Source organism: Artemia franciscana, chromosome 18 (genome assembly GCF_032884065.1).
Source record: "Artemia franciscana chromosome 18, ASM3288406v1, whole genome shotgun sequence".
Classification (NCBI taxonomy): domain Eukaryota; kingdom Metazoa; phylum Arthropoda; class Branchiopoda; order Anostraca; family Artemiidae; genus Artemia; species Artemia franciscana.
In genome coordinates this window covers 6,806,892-6,828,251 of record NC_088880.1, presented here as the reverse complement: position 1 = coordinate 6,828,251, position 21,360 = coordinate 6,806,892, and the positions used below count along the sequence as shown (strand labels likewise).

The following is a 21,360-nucleotide window of genomic DNA, read 5'->3' as shown; positions in this document are numbered from 1 at the left end:
TATTCAGATCTATACCTCATTATTCTAATGATTGCCCTTGAGCTTTGTTGATGGGGATTGCTGATCGAACATTCCCTGTGTCCCCGTCGTCATTTATATATCCCCCCTGTGCCCCCCGGCGTCCCCGTTGTAGTTGTGTCCCTGTGTCCCGGTCGTCATTTATATTCCCTGTGTCCCGGTGTCCCAGCCTGTAATTTCTCTTTGAGTGTCCCGATCGTCACTTATATTCCCTGTTTCCCGGTCGTCATTTGTGTCCCGGTGTCCGGGTCTGTAATTTCGTCAGTCGACAAACATGACGTCAGTCGACAAACAACTTCATGACGGCATAATGCTCAATCCTTATAATGACGTCAGTCGACTCAACAAACATGACGTCAGTCGACAGTCGACAAAGTCAGTACACAAACAACTTATTTACATATATATAGATATTCTAATGATTGCCCTTGAGCTTGCCCCCCGGTGTCCCCGTTGTAGTTGTGTCCCTGCGTCCCGGTCGTCATTTATATTCCCTGTGCCCCGGTCGTTATTTGTGTCCCGGTGTCCCAGTCTGTAATTTCTCTTTGAGTGTACCGGTCGTCATTTATATTCCCTGTGTCCTGGTCGTCATTTGTGTCCCGGTCTGTAATTTCGTCAATCGACAAACAACTTCATGACGTCATAATGCTCAATCCTTATAATGACGTCAGTCGACAAAAATGACATCAGTCGACTCGCCATACATGATGTCAGTACACAAACAACTTATTTATATATATATATTACTAGCTGTTGGGGTGGCGCTTCGCAACCACCCAAGCCCCCCCCCCGCGCGCGTAAGTCGTTACGCGCCATATTAGTTACGCGCCACTGTAGTTGTGTCCCTGTGTCCCACCTTTGAATATAGATAAAAGAGAAAAGATTTCTCTCTTCGTTATAGATATATATGTTTTTAACTACGTAAAACTTGCGAATTTATAACATCCTTCGATGTCCCATTGTCTGTGCATATAGATAGATTGTCAGGTTTACCGACTCTTGAACATGCAACATAAAATTGTCCATGGGAAAAACAATCCGTATTCAGATCTATACCTCATTATTCTAATGATTGCCCTTGAACTTTGTTGATGGTGATTGCTAATCGAACATTCCCTGTGTCCCGGTCGTCATTTATATTCCCAGTATCCCGGTCGTCATTTGTGTCCCAGTGTCCCAGTCTGTAATTTCTCTTTGAGCGCCCCGTTCGTCATTTATATTCCCTGTGTCCCGGTTTCCCGGTCTGTAATTTATCTTTGAGTGTCCCGGTCGTCATTTATATCTCCCGGTCGTTATTTGTGTCCCAGTGCCCCAGTCTGTAATTTCTCTTTGAGTGTCCCAGTCGTCATTTATATTACATGTGTCCCGGCTTTTAGTTTTCTTTTTCTCTTTTATTTTTTTCAGTTTTTTTTTCCTTTTTTTCAGTTTTTTTCTTTTTCAGTTTTTTTTTCTTTTTCAGTTTTTAGTTTTTTTATTAGTTTTTAGTTTTTTTTGTAGTTTTTACCTTTTTTTAGTTTTTTTCTTTTTTAGTTTTTTACCTTTTTTTTGTTTTTTTTTAGTTTTTTAGCTTTTTTAGTTTTTTTTAGTATTTTCTTTTTAGTTTTTTTTGTAGTTTTTACCTTTTTTAGTTTTTTTCTTCTTTTGTATTAATGCTAAAGCCAAGGTTCAAACCTGGAGCCTCTCGGACCTAGAACCTGAAACATAACACTTTACCAACTCAGCTACTTCGGCTTGAATACATTCGTTTTGAGCAGCTTCCTCGGGTGTTGCCATTGTAGGTTCTTCAGTCACTTTACAATTATAAATTTCTCTTTCAACGATCTTCTTACAATTAAAAATTTGTCTTTGAACCATATTCTTAAATACCTGTGTCCTGGTCGTCATTTATATTCACTGTGTCCCGGTCTGTAATTTCTCTTTGAGTGTTCTTTCTTTTTAGTTTTTTACCTTTTTTCTTTTTTCAGTTTTCTTTTTCTTCTTTATTTTTAAGCGTCACTATGAAATACATATCGCCGAACCTTTGTTTTTTTAACTAAAACCTGGTAGGCATTGATGACCTTATCCAAGTCAAAATCCCAAACCCAATCATCATCGCTATCATTTTGATATGTTTTGACTCTCGCTGTCCAAGTGGATTTTCATCTAACTGCACGGTTTTGCGTTCTTTAGCCGCAAGCCTATTTTCTTGCTGTTCTTGTGATTCCTCGGCACTCTTTCTCTTCTTACTTTCTCTATCAGCCGCAAGTTTTTTGGCATAGACTCTTTGAGCAGCTTCCTCGGCTGTTGCCATTGTAGGTTCTTCAGTCATTTTACAATTAAACATTTTCCGTCAACGATCTTCTTACAATTAAAAATTTGTCTTTGAACGATTTTCTTAAATACTTTTAGCCTTCTTTTTTCACTTTCTCTTTTAACAGCAAGTCTGGTTTCGCGTTGCTCTTGTGATTCCTCGGCACGCTTTCTTTTCTTACTTTCTCTATCAGCAGCAAGTTTTTTGGCATAGACTCTTTGAGCAGCTTCCTCGGCTGTTGACATTGTAGGTTCTTCAGTCATTTTACAATTAAAGATTTTTCCGTGAACGAATGTCTTAAATACCTTTAATGACGTCATCGTCATAATGACGACATGACGTCACTCGACACACAGACAACTTATTTATATATATATAGATTACTAGCTGTTGGGGTGGCGCTTCGCGCCACCCCAACACCTAGTTGGTGGGGCGCTTCGCGCCCCCCAAGCCCCCCCGCGCGCGTAAGTCGTTACGCGCCATATTAGTTACGCGCCATTGTAGTTGTGTCCCTGTGTCCCACCTGTGAATATAGATAGATTTATATATGTGTTTCAAATTACGTAAAAATTGCGAATATACAACATTTTTGGCTTTCCCACTACTGGAAGCTTTCCGTTTCCAATTGCCAGCAATTGATCTGAAAATGTTTGACCAGAATCATCGTTTTGCAATCGGACACGCATATTTGTAGTTAATTTTAATATTTTTACGTGTGCCCATAAATTAGAATTTTTCAGGCAAGCATTCATTTCGTCTGCAGGAGTTAAACTACGTAAAAATTGCGAATATACAACATTCTTGGCTTTCCCATTGTCTGTGCATATACAAAGCCGTATGCACTAATAATGACGTCATATGCAAACGCTCTTTTTACAAACAAACAAACATGCATACACACAACTCGTTTTTATATAGATAGATAGATAGATGGATACAATACAAATTAACTGCGTAAAACTTGCGAATATACAACATTCTTCGCTGTCCAATTGTCGCTGCATATAAATAGATTGTCAGGTTTACCGACCCTCGAACATGCAACGTACAATTGTCCATGTTAAAACAATCAGTATTAAGATCTATACCACATTTTTCTAATGATTGACCTTGAGCTTTGTTAATGGTGATTGCAAATGCTAATCGAATTGGGAATTGCAATCTTTTAAATTGAAAAGGCAGATCCGTTGGAATCATGGGAATGCGAGGAATAAGAACAGCCTTACCCTCAAAATGCCCTGTCAAGATTGTCGCCTTTATTAGGCTTTCCATTGTTTTTTTTACGGCAAGTCGCGTGCCATTGCAAAGCTTTGGTGGGTCGCCTATTTTTAGTTGTAGCACGTGTGGTGGAAACCCTGAAAGATCCACGGAATTTAAAAATTCAGATGGATAATTAACCGCTTCATTTGGTTCCAAAACTGTGTCGACTGACTTGCAAAGGACTGCCTGGTCTCGAATCTTGGTCAAAACAATATTGTTGATTTCGTGGACGTCTATATTTTTGGGTGCGAGAATCGCTCTTTCACTTAGCCATTTATTATTTTTATAATTTTTTAGAATATTCGGAAATACTTTTTCAATCAATTCATTTTTGGACGTCACTAAACTACAGAAATCAGCAGGTAGTTGTATACGTCCTGAAATTGAGTCTATCGTATCATAAATGTCTTTTTGTTCCGACGTTAACTTGTAAATGTTATTTTGTACATACGACAATAGATCACTCGTACTGTAACTTTGTTCACGATCCAATTCTACACATGTCGAAACAGCAGCGATACGGTTAGGTGAAGGCATTCCCAAATCCTGAAGAGGTTTGTTTGCCATACGTACGCACAAATCTTCTATAATAACTAAAAGCCATTTATTATTTTTATAATTTTTTAGAATATTCGGAAATACTTTTTCAATCAATTCATTTTTGGACGTCACTAAACTACAGAAATCAGCAGGTAGTTGTATACGTCCTGAAATTGAGTCTATCGTATCATAAATGTCTTTTTGTTCCGACGTTAACTTGTAAATGTTATTTTGTACATACGACAATAGATCACTCGTACTGTAACTTTGTTCACGATCCAATTCTACACATGTCGAAACAGCAGCGATACGGTTAGGTGAAGGCATTCCCAAATCCTGAAGAGGTTTGTTTGCCATACGTACGCACAAATCTTCTATAATAACTAAAGTGTCGTTATAAATTTCTGATGTAAAATCAAAAGTCATTTCTGACGTCTCTAACTGTTTTCGATGGAGTATATCTTCGGACATTTTTGACTTATATTTTTCCCATAACTCTGTAGGAGCTGATGGAGAGCAAGTGTACGAATTTGACTTGGGGTTGCCGTTTCGCACGCGTCATTGATGCAGTTATCCCAGTGTTGGTCATTCTCCAATAAATTTAGAGCTTGGCATGCACTACGGTAAGTGTCATGTATAGTACCGTTTTCAGTTCTCAAATACTCAAAGGATGTCGGACCGGGTACATTCACCAAAAGCAGGCGTAGAAAGAAGCATTCATGTTGATTGGGGTGAACGGTGTAGAGTCTTCCTATCGTGATATCTTTGAAGATGGTAGGTTGGCCGTAAACCCACTGGTTATCTACTTCGATGGTGGTACCGTTGCCATTGTAGGTTTTTCAGTCATTTTACAATTAGAAATTTCTCTTTCAACGGTCTTCTTACAATTAAAAATTTGTCTTTGAACGATATTCTTAAATACCTGTGTCCTGGTCGTCATTTATATTCCCTGTGTCCCGGTCGTCATTTGTGTCCCGGTATCCCAGTCTGTAATTTCTCTTTTTTCTTTTTTCAGTTTTCTTTTTCTTCTTTATTTTTCAGCTTCACTATGAAATACATATCGCCGAACCTTTGTTTTTTTAACTAAAATCTGGTAGTCATTGATGACCTTTTCCAAGTCAAAATCCCAAACCCAATCATCATCGCTATCATTTTCAGTTTTAATATGTTTTGACTCTCGCTGTCCAGGTGGATCTTCATCTAACTGTGCGGTTTTGCGTTCTTTAGCCTCAAGCCTGTTTCCTTGCTGTTCTTTTGATTCCTCGGCACGCTTTCTTTTCTGACTTTCTCTATCAGCAGCAAGTTTTTTGGCATAGACTCTTTGAGCATCTTCATCAGTCATTGTAAACTTAAACATTAATAGAATTCTACGCGAACATATGTCTTATATAACTTGAATGACGTCACCTTCAAAGCAAAAATGATGGCAACTAATTTCATGACGTCAGCCGAAACATGACGTCACCTGATCCACAGATCCACACACAGACAACTTATTTTTATATATATAGATATTAGGACATGAAAATCTATAAATTATCAAACAGTTCGTGGTAACAAACTATAGTAATGAGCGACCCGGCTCAATAGTAACCGAAACCCAAAAATGGAACAAGTTTTTTTTAACTGCAAGTAAGGAGCGACATTAAAACTTAAAACGAACAGAAATTATTCCGTATTTAGTTATTTCGTACTTAGGTATTTAGTCCAGGTTTCTTATTGTTTTAAAAAGTAGAGTTGTGAGAAGTCTAACTGTAGCGTAGAGAGCGGGGCGTTGAGGAGGGGACTACCCCTTTCATATACGAAATAATTTCTTTTCGTTTTAAGTTTTAATGTCGCTCCTTACTCGCAGTTAAAACAACTTATTTTTTCTTATTTAATCCTCAAAAAGAGGTGACATAATGATGGAGAATATGGATCAAACCTTCTGAGAAATTTCACGTTTCGCAAATAGTGACTTTATGCCTCTCATTCATGTTGAATTTCCATTTCATAATTTCTATCAATATCGTATTTTTGTATTTTATTAGAATGAACAGGAATTCAACACAAAAAATGAAAGTTAAATACAAATTTGTTATATGAAAGTAAAGAATAACATCATAACTTAAAACAAGCATAAGTTGTTTTTGATATGAGGGTAGCTGTCACCTCACCAGCCCTCCCACTTTTTACGCTAAAGTTGGACTTTTCGGCCCCATTCTTTGAATATTCTTAAATAATCCTTTTTCTTTGTCAAATTGAAAACATGGATACTGATCAAACTGTAAAAAAAAAATAAATAAAAAAATATCAAACTGTAGTCTTATTAGTTAAGTTTTGTACAAATTACAGCAAGTATTCAAGTCCAACCTAAAAAGAACAAAAATTACTAGAAACGGGAATTTGTTTACTGCCCCCTCCACTAGCCGTAACAGTCCTAAAGCCTATTAGGTCAGTTGCGTTTCGTTGAAATGAATGTTTTGAAATGAATTGAAATTGAAATGAAACATAATGAAAACATAATGAAACATAATGAAATTATGTTTTTGAAACAGTGAGCTTTAGTTTTTTAAAACATCGACAAGATATAAAAATAAATCACAAAAATAATCAAGGTAATTGGAAAGAACCAATGAAAATAGGTTAAATATTTAATATATAGTAATATTAATTCCTGGAGAATTTCAAAAATTCAAAACTTTATTTCGCCGCTACTTTGGCTTTATTTTTCACTGATAATATAAACAAACATGTTTATAATATATTTTACTTTCAGTATAACGCAAAAGACGAAGCGCGACCTCTTAAGACTTATGCGTGTCATTGCTTAATAGCACTTATCAAAAGAAAAGTGCTATATCTTTAAGGGGCATTAACCGGGTTTTAAACAAAGATTGGCAGATCTAGTTCAAATCTTGGGGGAAAGGGGGGGGGGGCAATGTGACAAAGACAAAAACAAGCAAAATTTTGAGCGGGGACAATGTGACAAGGGCGCCCAATCATTGACCAAATGGACAAACAGAAAAAAACAAGGAATGAGGTCACCTTAAAAATCTTGGGGGGTTCCTGGCCTAAGATGAAGAGACCAAAGATGGGCATAGGGGCCGAATTGTTTTCGCTTTCGCATTCTTGGTTCTTAAAAGGAAAAAATCAAGTCAAAAAATAACTCCCTTGCTTCCAGTTACTTGATAAACATATCATTATTATTTATTTTTTGGCTTAACCGAAATTCAATGAGCCTATCCGAAGTCAGGGTTCTTAGGAAGAAATCTACATAGTCTGATAGTAATGACAAGCGCCATCATAAGCAGAAACGACAATTACCTGAGAATTATCTCTTAGCAACTCCTCTGGCGAGACACTGGGTCTATTTATGCTTTCTGAGCTACTTAATCTATCATTTGCCTCATAATCATCATCGCTAATTTCTTCATTGAAAGAACTAGGTGTCCGAGGGGGTTCCTCTTTAATTTTTGCCTCGGTGGTTACACCACCAGCTGGACACTTGTGATGAAGAAGATGGTGCCTCCGTCGAAAACGACCAATGCAATTTGTACACGAAAAGGGTTTTTCACCCTTATGAATCAGCATATGAGCCTTAAGCTGGTTCGAATCAGAAAAACGTGAGTTGCACATTTCGCATGCGTACGGGCGTTCTCCTGTATGCACTCTTAAATGGCGACGTAAATTGGCAACCTATAAAATACGTTAATTTAGTTTTCAAATAGAACCATTACCAGGACTTGGTGGAGCTTAATATGTTTCAGAACCCAATATGTTAAATACTTAACCTAATCAACTCTATATTAAATATTTAATTAAACCTTCCTAGTAGTTAATATCACTCTGGATAAGCTAATTATCTCCGAGTGTACCCAGAGAAACCGGTTTTACAAAAGATCAAAAACAACAGTGTGGTCACTATAATACGTAAGTGCTCTTCCATATTGTCACAAACACATTATATCATCTAATCTCGCAGAAAAAATGTAGGGAAATAAAGGCTTTAATATCAAAATCTCTAAAAATGAATAAAAAATAAACATTTTTTAGTTTTTCTAATCTCCTGAAATTTTCTGCGTTTAACGTAATATGAGTTTTTAAGTTAATATACGTGAAGGGGGAGAACTATCGAAAAATCTTGAAGCAATCCGGCACGTACGAATGTTGGGTCTTTGGGCTCTGTACCGCCCTCAAAATCCCTAAGTTGCACGATTTTTCCTCTAACGTCTTACATTGTACACGGAATCACTCATTTTTAGTATTTATACTTCATACATTTTTGGCTTTATAAAGTCTAATTCATCTACATTAGAACAAATTATGGAGCTGAAGTTTAGTAATTGGCGTTGCACACATACACAGGACCGCTGAAACTGCCCCACTCCCAAAATCTCAAAATTTACGCTCTTGCAATTTTCTACTTTCTAAACTTTCGATTTATGAAATTTTGGGGATTAGGAGAGCAGTTGACATTTACTTTGGAGGGAGGGACAAGCCCGGAAAAACGACAAAATAGGCACGAAATAAAAAAGAGAATAATAAAAATGAAATAAAATGAAAAATCCTCGAGGTTATTGTAGGAGTGGGGGCCCACCGGCTCTTTTCATGCTTAGTAATATGCAATAAAAGCCCTTTGCAATGCAGAAACAATCTGGTTAGAATAATGTAGCAGTCGAGAATTAAGGGAAAACTTAGCGGCATTCTAAGGTTTCTCAGAAGGGGTGGCCCAGAGACTCTTCTTAATAGGCTTATTAGGCAATTGAAACCTGTGTAACGATGCTCAACATCTTGACAATAACAAAACGGATTCTTACCTGTACAAATTGTCGGTCGCAGTGTGAGCACTGGTAAGGCTTCTCCCCAGTATGTAGCCTCAGATGTGTTTTCAGGTGATGATCTCGAGTAAAACGCTTTCCACATTGATTACAGGCAAAGGGTTTTTCACCTGCAAAAACACAATTTTGGTCATCAAGCCCTCTTTGATTATTTTCACTTATATAACATGATATAGCAATATTAATTCAGATTAAGGATAGGAAAAAATGAAAAACGTCCTCCAGAGCCACTGATGGCAAAAAAAAATTTAAGAAACTGGCTAGTGATAAATATTTTCCATGTAATATTATTTTGGATATAGCAATATACTCAGATTTAGGACAGGAAGAAATGAAAAAGATGCTCCAGAGTCAAAAATGGCGATGAAAAAATGAAGAAACTGGCTAGTGATAAATATTTTCCATGTGTAAAATTCTAGTTTAGTGACTTCTTGCTATCTCGGAAAGGGGTTAGGTTAGGAAAATGAAACTTTCAGGGATGGGTCTACAGGCTAAAGTATGTCCCAGGAAGGTATTTTGAAGTACCTACCTCCACTCCCTCTCCCTCTAGAGGATCCTGACCTTTGATGATTTTTAAAAATATGTGTGTTATAAAAGTGAAACCTTGCAGGAGTGGAGGTGGGTACTTTAAAATACCTCCCTGGGGTATACTTTAGCCTGTAGACCCATCCCCGAAAGTTTCATTTTCCTAACCTAACCCCTTTCCAAGATAGCCAGAAGTCACTAAACTAGAACTTGACCTATTCCATGTAATATTATTTTGGATATAGCAATATGCTCAGATTCAGGATAGGAAAAAGGGAATCCTCCAGAGCCATTAATGGCAAAAAAAATTAAGAAATTGGCTAATGATAAATACTGTCCATGTAATATTATTTTGGATATAGCCTAGCAATATTCATTCAGATCAAGGATAGGAAAAAATGAAAAAAAAAATCCTCCAGAGCAATAGATGGCGAAACAATTAAGAAACTAGATAGTGATAAACATTTTCCATGTAAAATTATTTTGGATATGGCAATATACTCAGATTTAGGGCAGGAAAATGAAAAAAAATGCTCCAGAGCCAAAGATGGCGATAAAAAAAAAATAAGAAACTGGCTAGTGATACATATTTTCCATGTAATATTATTGCAATATACCCAGATAGCAATATACCAGATATAACAATATACCCAGATTGAGGATAGGAAAAAAATCCTTCAGAGCCATTGATGGCGAAAAAAAACTAGCTAGTGATGAATATTTTCCATGTGATAATATTTTGGACATAGCAATATTCATTCAGATTAAGGAAAGGAAAAAATGAATAAGATGCTCCAGATCCAAATATGGCGCTAAAAAAAAATGAAGAAACTGGCTAGTGATATTTTCCATTTAATATTATTGCAATATACCCAGATAGCAATATACCAAATATAACAATATACCCAGATTGAGGATAGGAAAAAAATGAAAAAAATCCTCCAGAGCCATTGATGGCGAAAAAAAAATATAAGAAACTGGCTAGTGATAAATATTTTCCATGTAATACTATTTTGGATATAGCAATATTCATTCAGATTAAGGATATGAAAAAATGAAAAAGATCCTCCAGAGCCATCGATGGCGAATAGGACGTCGAATCGACGTTTCGTTTGAGGGTTTTTTTTAAGAGGGACAAGTAGCAAGCCTGTCTCCCAACCTTGCCGACCGCGGGAATTGAACCCCGTCCCTACATTGCCAAGCAGAATATCAAGACATGAGCTACCCCACGGGGTTCAAATTAAATTGAAGATTAATTTGCAATTAGGAGAAGAATTTTTTTTAGAATTTCGAAAAAAACATGAAACCCCTCAACAACGACATCAAATTGAAATAAAAATATACACCATTAAAATGGTCATTGTCAAATAGGGCAAAAATTTCCAAGAATAAGAGAGACACAAAAGAGATCAATGATCGATTTTAAAGACCGGAACCGTGTCCGGTTTTCTGCAACAAACAGAAATTTCGGCTGAATGAAGTCAAAATACCAATGCGTAAAAATTCCGACATAAGTAATCCGTCGAAAACTTCTTATTCATAAAAGCAGCATATAAAATTTCCCCCCCCCCCAAAAAAAAATCTAATATTTTTACAGTTTTATCCTATATTTTGTCAAACCAAGCACCTTCATTCTTCTGAAGTATTGGTCTCCACCCTTTCCATGCCAGAGTACCTAACTTTGATGAACATCTAAAACTTGTTTTTCTATATAGTTTCGAGTGTTAGATTTCATATATTTTAACTTTTTGTGCACTAACATTCGTGTCTTGATGATAAAATTCAGTAAAAGCCCAAAAACACTCTTCACCATTAAGCATATTGCTTTACTATATGGCACGTGCACTAAAAGGAGGGGAGACTGGGGGATATACACCCCCGGGGATACCTATTAATGAAACTGTATGGGGGCATGGATTTTTTTTTCTATGAAGATGCAAAAAAAAGTATCTTTCCAAGTCTAAAGAGGAACATTTTGTTTATTTTCAATTTTTTGAAATACTAACAAAGGCATCTTTAAAAATTTAGGGGTGATTACAGCCTCCCCCTTTCAAATCGTAAGTCTTGCTAGCCCCCTTCGGAGGAAACAATACCAAATTATGTCAAATCTTGTAGCATTTTGAAATAATTGTCGCTTTAATCAAGAGATTATTTTATTATGCTTCTGCTCACTCCCGCAAGAAAATTTCTATGAGTGTCTTTGAGTAATTTGAGTAAATTCCTAGGAGTAAAATGTGTAGCCTAAAAAGCGAGAATATGCAAATTTTTCATTCAAATGTGCATTTTATTTTTCAAAAAAAAATGATTGTTTGTTGTTTGTTTTTACGAGTCTAGTAAACCTGTTGATATTGCCTCAGCTGATATATGGATTAACATGGATTGAATGGCACTATGGATTAAAAGCGGTAAAACTCTAGCTGTTGGGCTTTGGTACTCTTGGAAAGTAGTTGAGTTAACTGAAAAAAATTTTGGAGATGAGTTCAGAGCCGAAATTTTCCGAAAACCAGTTCTCGAGCACCTATCCCTACTCTTATCCTGTTTGAGAATCAAGTCTCTTATATCTACTTCTTCGTTGAGCCACTCTACTCAGTCTTTAGGAAAAGGAAACTAAAATTTCCTTCGCTTTCCCTTCATAATTCGCGGATGATTTCCTACTTTCACCGGTCAATTTCATCTCGACCTCCCCTCCCTCGGTCGGCATCACCAAAAATATTTTTTACCAAGTAAAATCGTAACATGAAACATACACAAGAACTGTGTTCCTTGATTTGTCACATGAATGAATCTCCCTCCTCCCCATTCCTCATTTGCGTTACAATTTGAGCGTTCTTTTTATGACCTTTCTCTTAACTGAATTGAGTTTGGTATTTTTAGTCATAAGACTAAATAGTCCTTGTGTTTCATTTCGTTTATTCCCTTTGAATTCCGCGAATTTTAATTCTATTTAATATTTATGATAATCTTTTTGACATTTGAAATCTGTCCAATATATATATATATATATATATATATATATATATATATATATATATATATATATATATATATATATATATATATATATATATATATATATATATATATATATATATATATATATATATATATATATATATATATATATATATATATATATATATATATATATATATATATATATATATATATATATATATATATATATATATATATATATATATATATATATATATATATATATATATACAGATTTCATCTTTGAGAAATAAATCTTATTATTTACTCCTAATTCTAAGGCTGAAAAATCTTGGCTTCAGAAAATTAAGCACTGAAAACTTCATAATATAAGAAAGCCAATCAAGGCAATACCCAGGGGGGTTAAAGGGTTTGAAGCTCCCATCTCCAAATGTTTGTCCGACTCATAAAAACGGAACAATATGCATATAAACAACCTTATAATGCATTTTTAAAAGTTTTTGTTGCAACTCCCCCCACCGAACAAATATCCTGGACACAGCCCTAATGCCTATGTTATATAAGTATTTTATCAGTGGCTTTTTGAAGATACACGTGTGCATGTGCACACGTGTGCACACTTTTGAATGTGCACCTCGAGATTCTTATCTAGCCTATATGAGAAAGTTGCATATAATTTTGTCCGACAGAATATGTTACTTACAATTTTATAAAATTTCAGATTAATTATACGATTATTCAGTGTTTTTTTTTTCATTTCCTGCTGTTTAATTTACCATGGTTGCAATTACAAAAGATGTCACTCTAATAAGTTTCTTATTCCCTTTGACAAAAACCGAGAAAGTCTCGATATTTCGGGTAAATAAATCCCGATTTCTGGTTCTTCATCAAACAGTTCGTGGTAACGAACTGTAGTAAGGAGCGACCCGGCACACTAGTAAATGAAGCTCTAAAAAAAACAGAATTTTGATACTAAAAGATACATCAAAAGATTCGGATTTTCATGCTGATTTTAAATATATAAGTTTCATCAAATTTAGTCTCTGTCATCAAAAGTTACGAGCCTGAGAAAATTGCCTTAGTTTGGAAAATAGGGGGGAAACACCCCCTAAAAGTCATTGAATCTTAACAAAAATCACACCATCGCATTCAGCGTATCAGGAAACACAACTGCAAAAATTTCAAGCTCCTATCTACAAAAATGTGGAATTTTTTGCCAGAAGACAGATCAAGGGTGCGTGTTTATTTTTTTTTTCCAGGGGTCATCGTATCAACCAAGTGGTCCTAGAATGTCGCAAAAGGGCTCATTCTAACGGAAATGAAAAGTTCTAATGCCCTTTTTAAGTTACCAAAAAAATTAGAGGTCACCTAGGCCCCCCCACGCTCATTTTTTACCCAAAGTCAACGGATCAAAATTTTGAGATAGGCATTTTGTTCAGCATAGTCAAAAACCATAATAACTATGTCATTGAGGATGACTTACTCCCCCACAGTCCCCGGGGGAGGGGCTGCAAGTTACGAACTTTGACCACTGTTTACATACAGTAATGGTTATTGGGAAGTGCACAGACGTTTTCAGGGAGATATTTTTGATTTGGGGGGGGGGGGGGGGTTGAGGGGAGCGGGCTATGTGGGAGGATCTTTCCTTGGAGGAATATGTCATGGGGGAAGAGAAATTCAATGAAAAGTGGCGCAGGATTTTCTAGCATTACTATAAAAAAAACAATGAAAAAATAATCATGAAAAGTTTTTTTTTTCAATTGAAAGTAGGAGTAGTATTAAAACTTAAAACGAAAAGAGATTATTACGCATATGAGGGGTTCTTCTCCTCCTAAATACCTCGTTCTTTATGCTAAAGTATCTTTAGTAATTCCAACTATTTATTCTACGGCCTTTCTGATTCAGGGGTCATTCTTAAAGAATTGGGACAAAACTTAAGCTTTAGTATAAAGAGCGAGGTATTAACGAGGGGACAAAGCCCCTCATATGCATAATAAAAATATAATAATATAGAAGTTTGTTACGTAAGTTAATTCTTAAGTTACGTATATTTTTTACTAATAAAACGTTCGTTCAAAATTAAAAGTTCTAGTTGCCTTTTTAAGTAGCCGAAAAATTGGAGGGCAACTAGGCCTCCTTCCCCATCCCTTATTTCTCAAAATCGTCTGATCAAAACTAAGAGAAAGCCATTTAGCCAAAAAAAGAAATAATATGCAAATTTCATTTTAATAATTTATGTGCGGAGAGCCAAAATCAAACATGCATTAGTTCAAAAAAGTTCAGAAATTAAATAAAAAAAACTAAATTTTTTTTTGCTGTTTAATAAAGTAGAATTGAGAGAAAGAATCAAACTTTAGCGTATAGAGCGGGACGTTGAGAAGGGAACAGCCCCTTTCATACACGGAGTAATTTCTATTCGTTTTAAGTTTTAATGTCGCTCCTTACTTTCAGTTAAAAAACTAGTTTTTTTATTTAATTGCTAATAAGAAGGAAACTTATTAAATCAATATGAAAACTTCTGAATTTGTAAATTCCTCAATTGCGAAGTCGATTTGCTTCGTGAAAATGTGTGACAACCAGGGGTGCCAATTGCGCATAATTACCACCCTTCCCGTCAGAATAAAATTGCTTAAAAGAATATGAACACTTAACTGTTTTGCCACCTATAACACAAAAATCTTGTTTTCATGTTTATAGTGTGTACTGAAAAAGTGAGCAAAAATTTGAGAAGCTATAACTGTTTTTTATCTGTCTTGGAAAGTAGCTTAGATAGGAGGATAAGAAATAAATTCAGAGCAAGAGTCGTATCCAGAGGGGCTACCCGTTTTATATCCCTCTCCTACTAGAAATTTCTGTCCAAATAGCAAAATTTGTATAAACAAATTATTGATGCGTTTTGTATTTTTTTTTTAATTCCCTGAAACAAATCCCCCGGCCGTGAACAAGAATTCTGGATACAATCTTGACTAAGAGCCTAAACTACGCTCTCATAAAAACAACAACAAGAAAAACAACAGGGAATTTACCTAAGACAGTGAAACTTGTTTAAATCTTAAGAATATTTCGGGTCTATATCTAAAAGCTGTCCTCGGCAAACTAACTATATTACAATTTAATAGATAAATAAAACTTGCAACGAGAAGTAATTATTCTGGGACTGTTCTGTGGGCCCTGCCCAGTGCACATCAGAGGGACCTTCCTCCTCCTCCTTCTGAATTTTTTGACCACCCAACAATGGTGCTTCAGCTTTGTTTCTAGACCCCCAGAGACTGGGTCCCCCTTGGTCCGTGCCTCCTTCACAGGAGATTCCCTGCATATATGCAGGGCTCTCCCATTTCCGCCACCTGGGGATGCGCTAAGTGACTGGGGGAGGCCCCTCCCGAGAAGCTAATATTACAGTTTTAATTTTAAAGATCCCATTTTTTGGTAAGTTTTATTTTATTTATATAGGGCCTAAGCAGATTGCTCAAGTTAGTTTTCTCTACAGAGCCGAAATATTTTTAAGGTTTAAACAAATTTCACTCTCTTATGTAAATTCCCTGTCGTTTTACTTGTTATTGTTTTTATGACGGAGAGGCAGTGTGGTTGTTAACTATGTTCTTGAAAGGAGTTTTCAAACTCCTATTTCTGCTCCCTCCCTTTTAAGCCTTTTTTAAAGCCACAATTTTTGAGCCTTAAAAGGCTTAAAAATTGGGCAGAAACAGGAAGTCTTAGCTTTAAAAATATATCCCTTCTTAATTTTGGGTTTGAGTATCCGTATCTTTGACTTTAGGCTTTGGCAACCCAATTCAAATAACCTGAGGATGATTCTGAGCCATATTGGGATTCTTTTTTTCATCATACACTTTTTCTGAATACTTTGAAGTTCTGTAAGTTAAGATTAAGTAAAGTTATGCAGATTAAAACACTTTCCATGGGCTTCATTTGTGCTACAGATCTATTTGTTCACAGACCACGCTGCCTTTCTTTGAGGAAACGAATAAGCTTCAATAGGGATAAGTTTTACCCTTATTAGACAGTGAAAAACAAATACAAAAGTTCTGAATATTTCCAAGACACAGTCGGTCTTCGTCATCAGGACAAATACTAAAAATTCTGCATTTTTAGTATTACTAAGAAATTTTAGTGTTTCTGCTGATGGTAAAGACCGACTGTGTCTTGAAAATATTCAGAACTTTTGTATTTGTTTTTCACTGGCTAATAAAGGTAAAACTTATCCCTATTGAAACTCTTTTTCGCTTTGCTGTAGATCTACTAGTGGAAGTTTCTTGTTATTAGACAAAGTTTGCCCTAGCTCATGAAAAAGTCAGTGCCCTTGAGAGGAGGGTGGATTTAGATACTTCAAAAGCCCTTCGCTGGGCATAGTTTAGGCTCCGGATCCATTCATGAAATTTGCATTCACCTAACCTAATGAAACTACAAAAAAAATACATGATCAAAAATCGTAGCTTAAAATAAGTTAGTGGTTCCCTATTAGGTCAATTAGTTATTAGGTCAATAAAATAAAAAATCACGAAAAGGACTTTAAAAGGGAACACCCTAACCAATTGATCAATAAACGACAGATTTTTTAGCCTCTATTTCTCTTGTTAATACCCAAACACTACCATATACCACACCAAGTTTGCGAGGGCATGCTACAAAACAATGACAACAATAATATAAGAAGTGATAATAAGTAGAATTTAATAGTTATAACAGTACTTTTTTCCTATCATTTTAAGAATTGGGGGTGTTGACACATAGTACTCAATTAAACATAAATCTAACACAAATAAAATGACGGTGGGTCTTTCATAAATTGCCTATATCATGTGATGCGCTCCATGCGTGGCTTAAGGGTGCCAGTCATGGCGTGCAGTTTTTCATGCGTGCCACAAAAAGGTAAAGCGTGGCGGAACTGTGCCAAGTGTAGCATGTAGCACTCCCAATCCGCCCACCATGTGGAGGAGAGCAGTTGACTCTTCAGCAAGACATTGCATTCCATGACTCGGAACAATATACAGTTTTTTTTTACCTTTTTTTTTTTTAAACAAGTAAAATTAAATCTTAGAAATTACAATTAAGAAAATGAGAAAAGCAGATAACACATAAGATGAAAAAGTAGACAAAAGGTGAAGAATACGCCACTCGACTTTTAGTCCTTACTGGTGGTTCTGATCTCCGTACCATGACCCTTCAGTCATAAAATGCAATGGGGGGATGCCAACCATACTGTGCCTTCGCACATCCTTCTTGTTACCTTCCCCAAATTCCTAAGGGTACCTACTTAGAGCTGGGTCGACACTGGCTTAGAATACAGAGCCACTTAACCCCGACTCCGCCACTGACTCCCGTTCCAAACCAAATAACCAGCGATACCAGGACTCGAACCCTGTCCTCACAGACAAAGGATTGCAAGACCAGCGGGCAAAAATGTAGATAAAAGATAAGAAATGAAAAAAAAATAAGGATAATGAGGGAACAAATAAAAATCAAAACTTACCGGTATGCGTTCTCTCGTGGTTTTGAAGCACATGTTTATATCCAAAAGTCCTATTACATATATTACACGAAAAAACTTTATCACGACCATTGTCAGCTTTCTTTTTTATCGCTGAATCATTTGACTTTCCTCCAGAACTACTACCATTCGACGGAGGAGATGTAGTTTCAGGTGGTGATACTGGGACATTTTTTTCCGTTTCTTTTGGTAGGAAATGGGCCATTCCAGCCCTAGCTGAAGTCCATGCTAAAAAGGATTCTTGGTCGCGTAAAGTATAACCGGGATAAGTGGCAGTTAATAAACTAGAAGGGTTTCGAAGTGGCAGTACTGCAGCAGCTTGAAGACTAGCCATTAATAAAGTGCTGTGGCCATATAAATGATGTAGGCCAGATAAGGTAGTTTCTGGAGAGCGAAATAATGGATGTTGCAGATGACCTGTGCTTGCAGAGAGCACAGTTGGTGGTAGGGCAATATCTTGGGTTGAATGAGGTGACTGACTTCTTCGTACATCGTTTTCTGGTTCTTCTTTCATATTATGGCTGAAGGTTTTGGAGGCTGTAAAAGAAATTGACATTATTATGACACTAATACTTAATATGTCATGTCATGACACGTTAATAATGTCATGGCATATGACATTATTGACATTAATACTTAATGGTACCAAAGGATAAATACATCGTCCCCAAACGGGACAACATGAAATATTTAAGGAAAATTGGAACTTTATGGGGGAAGGGGTAAATACTGAATCCTTGAATAAATTGAGGTGGAAAATGAGCATATGCAGCCTTGCGAGCATGTACAGTCAGGCAAGAAAATCCGTCGGCCTGACCGCAGATAAAACCAAATTCAGACAGGTAGGCAGGTTGACATTAATACTTAATGGCACCAAAGGATAAACACATCGTCCCAAAACGGGACACAATAAAATGTTTAAGGAAAACTGGAACTTTAAGGGGGAGGGGGTAAATACTCAATCCTTGAATAACTGAGGTGGAAAATGAGCATGTGCAGCTTTGTGAGCATGTACAGTCAGTCAAGCAAAATTCCTCAGTCTGACCTAAGTTAAAACTAGATTCAAACACATAGGTACCAAAGTATTCCAATGAGGAGGGTAAAATTTTTAAAACAAGAAAAAAAAATAGAAATATGAAAATTACTTGAACTGTCAAATAACTCGTCAAAAATATGAAATACCGAATGTCACGTCCCAAGAGGAGGTATATATACAGGATCTTTTTTGGAGGGGCCCATAGCCTACTAATTAAAAGTTTGGACAATTTCTAACAAGAAGTTCCTAGAAATACGGGGAATACAGGGTTTAAAGGGGAATGGCCTCCAAGCTCCCCGCTCGAGGCTACAGGGTTGCTAAGACAATGACATAGAGGCCACGGCTGGAGCAGGAAATTCATATTCACCAGGCAGAGGTGGTACAGAAGTTTTATTGGGGATACTCCTTATCCTTTCCCCCAGCCCCCGGAGCTGCATCCATACCAAGGGCTCTGAGTACATTAATGACCAGAGGCCAGGAAGTAAACCTGGATATAGACTCACAGGCTCGGAGGACAGAGTTGGAAGCAAAAGTTCATATCCATCAGATAGAGGTAGTAGAGACAAATTTCTTGGGGGTAAGGTTCACCCTTATCCCAGCTACCCCCTTCCAGCTTACCAGTTCACCCTTACCTTACTAAGTCCATATCAAGGGCCCTGAGTAGGCTATATCAGTAACCAGAGGTAAGGAAGTCAAACTGTAATCTGACCAACTGGCTCAGAGGTTGGAGTACTGGAGGTGAAAATTCAAATTGACCATAGTACGCAACCCCTGACTGTAAGCAAAACTATTTTGAAATTACTCATCCCTAACATCTTTCACCCAAGAGAGCAGGCCTTCTTCAATGCGCTTTTTCCTTGAGAACAAAGTAAACAACTAGTAATGATTGCAAAGCACTGCGTCATAATTCTCAGTGCATTGACTCTTTCGGCTTATTAAGCCTGGCAAAGGAACAACTATAAAACGTAGGCTAGTTATGCTAGTATTATGAATACCCAATAGATTAATTGCTTTCAAGTCTATAAGTCTTATCCAGTCACCTTTAACAATGTCAATAATGAATCAAAATGAAAAACGATCAGGATGGGGAAATAAGTTCAGCAGATTTAGAGGCTTCATTTACATGGATGTAGCACAGGGGCTCCAATTCTGACGCAGGGGGTGGGAAAAATAAAAAAAAACAACAAGAAATTGCCCTGTCTAGATTCTCGAAAAATATTATTTTTGTATCTTCGTTAACAAAAATCTTTGCCTTCTCCTCTTTTTTCTGAATTTTGGCCGCTAATGCAAGTATGGCTCTTCTCCAGGGAAAGTGGTAACTAGCCAGCAAGTGAGGGGCAAACGTATTGTCTCCTGGCAGAATGTGACCTTACACTTGTTTTTGAGGATTTTGTGGGCATTGCTCTTAAGGTCACCCCGAGTCGCGCACGAATTAATCTGAAAACAGGGGAGCCAATTGAAGGGGGGAATTACCCAAGATCTTGATATAAAACACTTTTTTGCATTTTCATTAAACATACCTATTTGGTGTTATCATTAAAGAAAAAAATGCGTCCCCCCGATTTTTAACAAAACATTTAGTCCCCTCTTCTCGTGAATTGGTGACACATTCTGATATATATGTTCTGCTCCCAAGCTAGCTCGCTTATTGAACAGCAAAGGGGCTGAGGCAGAAGTTATTGAAAAAACGTTTTTCTTCTGTATATTTTCATTCGAAAAATGAAATGAAATACATGAAAAATACAAATGAAAATGAAATCGAAAAATGACAAATCTTGTCTCCCAAGTTTTCAACAATACATTTGTCCCCATCCTAAATTTTTGTTTGCTTGTCTGAAAACTAGCCTATATATGTTCGATTACCAAGCCAACTCGCTTATTGGACAACAATAGGGCCGTGGCTGAAGCAAAGGCATGGGTGGGCCCACTTAATTGGCACATAGTTGCGTAAATTAGTCGAACAATAATGTCGTCCGTGTTCTCAAAACTGTATTGCTTAGATTATGAGTTAACCTATATTTGGAAACGTGAATAAATTTGGTAAGCATGTGCATATTAGCAAGGGGGATCTGTGGGCTCGAAACCCAGCATTTCTTCTCCTGAAATATCAAATTCTATGTTTTTTCTGTAGAGGTTCTAATATTTTGAAAAATAATCCACATATTGTTTTCATTTTCAAAAATGTATCAACTCCCCCGAATTCCTGCATCCATACCTGGACATAAGATTTCAGACTGACGGGGGAGGGGGTAAAAATCATGAATAAGGTTTATCTTAGGTCCACACTTCTATTTTTCGAGGAAAGTTGGAACAAATTCGAGTGGAGTCACCTGTCGAATACTACTACTACTGTTAACAAGTTACCGCAGCGCCAATCAGCCTGAGGCCAATACAGCTACGTATACTCCTCCTC

At 36.6% G+C, this 21,360-nt stretch overlaps 1 protein-coding gene across 3 annotated transcripts in view; it reads right to left on the bottom strand.

Annotated features, from left to right (window-relative positions):
• The window catches only part of LOC136038548 (protein krueppel-like), a 77,173-nt gene that overhangs the window by 13,383 nt on the left and 42,430 nt on the right, over nt 1-21,360 (bottom strand). For all 3 annotated transcript variants that reach the window (XM_065721710.1, XM_065721711.1, XM_065721708.1), the window contains exons 2-4: nt 17,894-18,448; nt 8,908-9,038; nt 7,415-7,786 (exon numbers count right to left, since the gene is read on the bottom strand). In XM_065721710.1, the coding sequence (XP_065577782.1) occupies nt 7,415-7,786; nt 8,908-9,038; nt 17,894-18,448 (1,058 nt within the window). The remainder of the gene's footprint in view (nt 1-7,414; nt 7,787-8,907; nt 9,039-17,893; nt 18,449-21,360) is intronic.